The sequence below is a fragment of the Triticum dicoccoides genome, chromosome 2B (genome assembly GCF_002162155.2).
Source record: "Triticum dicoccoides isolate Atlit2015 ecotype Zavitan chromosome 2B, WEW_v2.0, whole genome shotgun sequence".
In the NCBI taxonomy this organism is placed as follows: domain Eukaryota; kingdom Viridiplantae; phylum Streptophyta; class Magnoliopsida; order Poales; family Poaceae; genus Triticum; species Triticum dicoccoides.
Window position 1 is genome coordinate 67,868,110 of NC_041383.1, and position 5,561 is coordinate 67,873,670.

The 5,561-nt window shown below is 46.4% G+C and overlaps 1 protein-coding gene across 1 annotated transcript; it reads left to right on the forward strand.

Moving 5' to 3' along the window:
• Positions 1-2,007: 2,007 nt before the first annotated feature.
• On the forward strand, positions 2,008-3,679 carry LOC119360486 (putative F-box/FBD/LRR-repeat protein At5g56810). Its single transcript, XM_037626107.1, has 3 exons — positions 2,008-3,036; positions 3,133-3,267; positions 3,392-3,679. Exons 1-3 carry the CDS (start codon positions 2,008-2,010, stop codon positions 3,677-3,679), a joined length of 1,452 nt encoding a protein of 483 aa, XP_037482004.1.
• The last annotated feature ends 1,882 nt before the right edge of the window (positions 3,680-5,561 follow it).

Consider the following 5,561-nt stretch of genomic DNA (forward strand, 5'->3'; position numbering starts at 1 on the left):
CTCTTTGAAAGATGGATGGAGCCTATGCAGTGGTGTAGCAAGCGGAGGATCTTAGCGGGGCCAAAGAGAAATGCATCATTGGGGCGGGGGCAGGGGGGATGAGTGCACTCTACTTAATAATATAAGCCTTTTCAAAAAATTCCACTAGTCTCCCCCCAAGTACATGTAGCTCCGCCGTTGAGCCTATGGTGTCTCGAACGCATGGCACGTTACCACATAGGGTTTTCTAGATGCTATGATAGAAGTTGAGTGTAGGCACATCCATGTGTCTATATGTACAACCCATATATGGACGGAGTGCTTTACGTGTGTTCAAAAAGCTCTTTAGCTAATTATTTTTGTAAAAAATGACTGGATTGTGCACTTGCAACATCCAACTCCTGTCAGCATTCAAGCATACAAGTGGAAAGGCTGAAGCCCACGCTTTGGCCTTTTCTAAACTACATATCCCAAATTTTCCGGTGCCGTGACATGTTGGTTGGTTGACGCAAATAACAAGTTAGGGTTTTAGAGAGAGAGAGAGAGAGAGAGAGAGAGAGAGAGAGAGAGAGAGAGAGAGAGAGAGAGAGAGAGAGAGAGAGAGAGAGAGAGGATGTTTTACATTGTTGTCCTGGTGTGATAGATAACTATATATATTCATGTTATACTTGATTGGGTAGAAATTAAATCAAGCCCGTTTCATCTATCCATCATTGTCGTTCTGTCAATATAGTTCGAGCTTGTTAATGTTTCACAAGAATCTCGGTCATTCCCACCTAGCCCACTCACAACCTACAACATCCGATAATTCTTCTTTTGCGGGTAAGTCATAACTACAGTAACTATGAATCACTCTTCATGAGATAATAAATCCATTTGTTGTTTCGTGAGAGAGACAAAGATAGCGTTTTCAATTATGCCGACAAAATAGCGTTCATAAGAGAATATAAGGGTGTGTTTGTTTTGAGGGACATGTTTCAGTGGTTGTGGGTATCCCCAACCAATTAGCCAGGTACCATTTTCCCTGGTCTCAATGAGTGTGAGTAGCCAGAAATTTATTTGGTTTGATGGATAAAAGGGGGGCTAGTAGTGGTGGATAGAGGTTGTGGTGACTTTTTTGATTAAGGTTTCGAGATTACCCCATAGCTTGTAATTTTTAAACATAGAACAATCAAATATGATATTAACAAAAATAATTTTTAAAAAGCAGAGCAGAGAACAACCTGGACTAGTCCTACAAGGGAAAGAGAGTGAAAATACTAAGACATGACACCATGCTTAATTTCTAATGTGTTGAGGACTTGAGGTACAGAGAACAGACACCAGAAATAGCGCGTGCAGCCTCCATCAAAGTCCTTGTATTAACGTCTATATACACCTGTGTACACACACACACACACACACACACACACACACACACACACATGTCTATCTGCCAAGCAGCCTCCATCCACATGGCATCAGCGTCCGCACGCGGCACTCACATGTGTCTGCCGCCGTGACCTGTGTCATCCTGAAGCTCGAGCGGTGTAGAAAAAAAGGAAGGAGAGAGTGCACGGCAAGAAGGAAGATATTAGGAAGGAGGGAGTTGCCACGCACTCACCTTTGTCGTCCTCTAGCTCCAGCGGGAGATAGATCAGACAAGCACGGTTGCACCTTTAGGTGCAGTGTCGAACATCTTCATTCTTTTTGAGAGAGAGAACATCTTCTGCTGAATTGATTTGCAAGTTGACAAAATAGTGTAATGCTACTGCAGCACCAGGCCAGCCGTAGAGCACGAGTGATGTAAGGAGTGTGGAGTGGAAACTGACCCAAAAAAACCTCGGGGAGCACGTCAACTCTTCCCATCACACGGAGAACACACGCAGACCCGAAAAAGGCCTCGCGGAGCTTCCTCCCCCTAATCTCCCGGTGCTCCTCCCCCCTCTCCCGGCTCAGTTTCCCCATTCCCTCGACCCCCAGCGGCAGCCTACAGCTTCCGAGACATTGACACAGAACCCAGACCCCGCCGGCTAACCCATGGCCCCCATGGCGCCGAGGAAACGCGCCAGATACTGCTGCGGCCTCTGCGGCCTCCCAAAGAAGGGCCATGTCTGCCACTTCGCCGGCGGTTCGTCTTCGGCGCGGCTGGTGCAGGGCCGAGAAGAAGCGCCGCCGCCCAGGGACCCTCCTGCTGCTGGCGCCAAGAAGGAGGAGGTCACCATCATCACCGCCCTCCCCAACGACGTCCTAGGCACCATCATCTCCGCGCTCCCCATCGACGAGGCCGCCCGCACAAATGCCATCTCCAAAGGCTGGAAACACGTCTGGCGCGACTACACCCCGCTCAACCTCGACGACCGCGACCTCCACAAAATGGCCTGGACCGGAGACAACCTAGTCGACCTTATCTCAGACATCCTCGAGGCTCCACGCGAGGTACGCACCCGTCGTCTTTCTCTCAGCACGCTATGCCAGCACTCCGGCGATCGAGACGGCTACCCCATCTTCGACCGCTGGTTCCGATCCAAGGTTCTGGATCACCTCGAGGATTTTCATTTCAGCTACCAGCGGGTGAACAACACCGAACCACTACAGGATGGCGAGTTGATGCCGCCGCTGCCGCCATCCGCGCTGAGCTTTTCCTCCCTCCGCGTCGCCAGCTTTGGTTGCTGCCATTTCCCTGAGAATATCTTAGCCTTGGGCGGCATCACTTTTCCATATCTCATCGAGCTCACACTCTGCCGGATAACAAACTCCGAAAACACACTGCACGCCATGATAGCCGCATCTCCAAATCTTGTCTACTTGTACCTTCACAGAAACTATCACTTCCGTCGCGTCCACATCAGCTCGCAAACTATTGTAAGGTTCCGCATGTTTGTTGACCCAGACAGTGATGTGATGGAAGAACTCCTCATCGTCAACACTCCAAGCCTAGAGGAAGTGATGCTCTGGGACCAAGGTGATTGTGGTCCACGAATCATACGTGTCCTGGTTGCCCCAAAACTTCACATCTTGGGTTGTCTGCACAGCGACATGATGTCCACCGTACAGCTTGGGAAGACAGTACTCCAGGTATATATGTATCTAGGAGCCACACAGGGCATCTGTATATATCATTCTTTTGCAATCTTACTTATATACATATTCTTTCGTGCTTTGACGATCCAGGCAATGGTTGACAGCAGTCTAGTGTCATCACTGCATAATGTAAAGGTCTTGAAGCTTGTTGTCCATGGTCTTAGGTTAAATCATGTCATTGACGTCCTCCAATGCTTTCCCTGCTTACAACAGCTTCACATAAATGTGAGTTGGGTCGACCCTTTCTTTCTTTTTGCAATCTTAGTTACGTTCTATATATGTACTCTCTATTTATCCATTCCTATGTTGAGTAGGTCTACTCTAAATTATTCTCTTGCTTCGTTTTCAGAAATTGATGAGCCATGTTCCAAACAAGCAGAACGACAATCCAGCTGCTACTACTGTTGAGTGTGTTGATAGACATTTAAAGCAAGTAGTAGTGAGAAATTATTCAGGCAAGAAACCAGATTATAACTTTGCCAAGTTTTTTGTTTTGAACGCAAGAGCGCTAGAGTCCATGAAGCTCCATGTCCCTTTTAGCTGGAACAACGAATGGCGCTCTAGACAACGTATCAAGATGGATTTTAAGAACAGAGCTTCTCCAAATGCTTTGGTTTATTTTGAGGGCACCAAGTGAGCACATGATCAACCGCGCAGACGAGGTGTCAAATTGTGTACCCCCTTGGCACCTAAGTTATGTTTTTTTTTTCACAGTTAACTGTTGCCGGTTGTCGTTCCATGTAGTTTGCAGAAACAGAAAGGTTACTTTTATTTGTACTTAATAACATGAAGTTTACATGTGAAATTTCTATGATATATGAACCATACCAACTACATGTATGTCCTTGTGGAAGTGTATTGAGAATAGTGCATGTCTGCATTGTTCCACCGAAATGCTGTGGGTATGATGAATTACCTTGACTTTATGGGAAAAGAATGAGTTCATGATTATTCCAATTTATGATTAATAGATAGAAGGTTCCTTAGGGCATCTCCAAAGCTGACCCGCAAATAGTTTTGGTATATGTCTGTTTTTATGTCCGGATGTGGTCTGTGGACAAGATGCGGAAGCCGCCCATCCAACCGTAGACGCAAACATCCGCCTCTAGTAATGATTTTTCAAGAAATTAACTCTGCCAAACTAATCTCCAGCCAATAGAAAATCCACCTTCTGCCAAATATAAATCAACCTTCCATCATTTGAATCAACCTTCCGCCATTTGGGGTATAATTATAGAAAAATAATTACTCCCGTAATTTGAGGTGCGGAAATTAATGCGGATTTCTTTTCTCTTTTAATCCAACGAGCTAATTAATCCCAAATTAATTAACGGAGTAATAATTAAGGGTGAATAGTGCCAATGTTCCATGACTTGTTTAGTGGCCATCTACAACTATTCCACCTAAACTTTGGGACAATAACTCCACGAGGTAATATCATACTCACGAAAGTTTCTGAACTGATTGACGTGGATAATAGGTGTTGGGATGAGCAACTTATCAGACATATATTCTAGCCCATTGATGCAAATCGTATTTTGAATATACCCCTGGCTCCGGGGATGATGGAGGATTTTGTTTCATGGCACTACAACAAAACTGGAATTTTCTCGGTCAAGATGGCTTATCACATGGAGTGGGATCATCAACACGGACGAAAGTTGAGACAAACAAATTCAGTATTGCCCTCAAGTACTAGTCCAGTTTGGCGCATTCTATGGAAGCTTCGAGTACCGGCTAAAATAAAAGTGCATGTATGGTGAGCTTTGTATGGAGCAATTCCGTGTCGGGTGTGTTGGCAAACCGACATATGGTTACAACATCGGACTGCCCAATTTGTGAATCAGACTGCGAGAGTGTTCTCCATTCGTTCTTCAGGTGCGGCAGGGTGCAAGATATTTGGGCAAATCTTGGCTTGAACTCTATTATAAATGAGCTATGTGAAGCTGAGTCGGAGGGCTTGTCAATCCTAGGAGATTTGCTGCTGATGCCCAATGCCGTCGTCCCGTCGCTCCCGGGCGTGTCCAAGAAGGAGCTTGTGGCGGTGGCCGTGTGGTATATATGGTGGGAACGCCGGTGCTTCACCCATGGTGAGGCCATGCGGGAGCCGACACATTCAGCCCAAGCTATTGTCAGTCTGACAAAGAACTTCATGAGAGCAAAGAAGCAAGGTGCGAGGCGGATCCAGCGGCATGGTTGGACTAAATTTCGTCAGCCTAAATGTCGATGCTTCCTTCGATGCGGATAGTGGCACTGGTGGAACGGGGGCCATTATTAGAGACTCCATGGGAGCGTTCATTGCGATGTCGGCAAGCGACATCCCTTTCGTAGAGGACGCAGCAACGGCAGAGGCTAGAGGCCTCAAGGATGGGCTGATTCTGGCGAACAACATTGGATGCAATAAGGTGGAGATCCGAGCTGATTGCATGGAGGTGATTGAAACCATGCAACATGGAGGGAATTCTTTAGGTCCAGCTGCAGCCATCTATGAAGAGTGTTCTTTTTTATGTCGTAATTTT

Coding starts and splice junctions, on each gene's coding strand:
- LOC119360486 (XM_037626107.1), top strand. CDS start 2,008: ATGGCGCCGAGGAAACGCGCCAGATACTGCTGCGGCCTCTGCGGCCTC. Junction 3,037..3,132: donor TTGGGAAGACAGTACTCCAG/GTATATATGTAT, acceptor TTGACGATCCAG/GCAATGGTTGACAGCAGTCT. Junction 3,268..3,391: donor TACAACAGCTTCACATAAAT/GTGAGTTGGGTC, acceptor CTTCGTTTTCAG/AAATTGATGAGCCATGTTCC.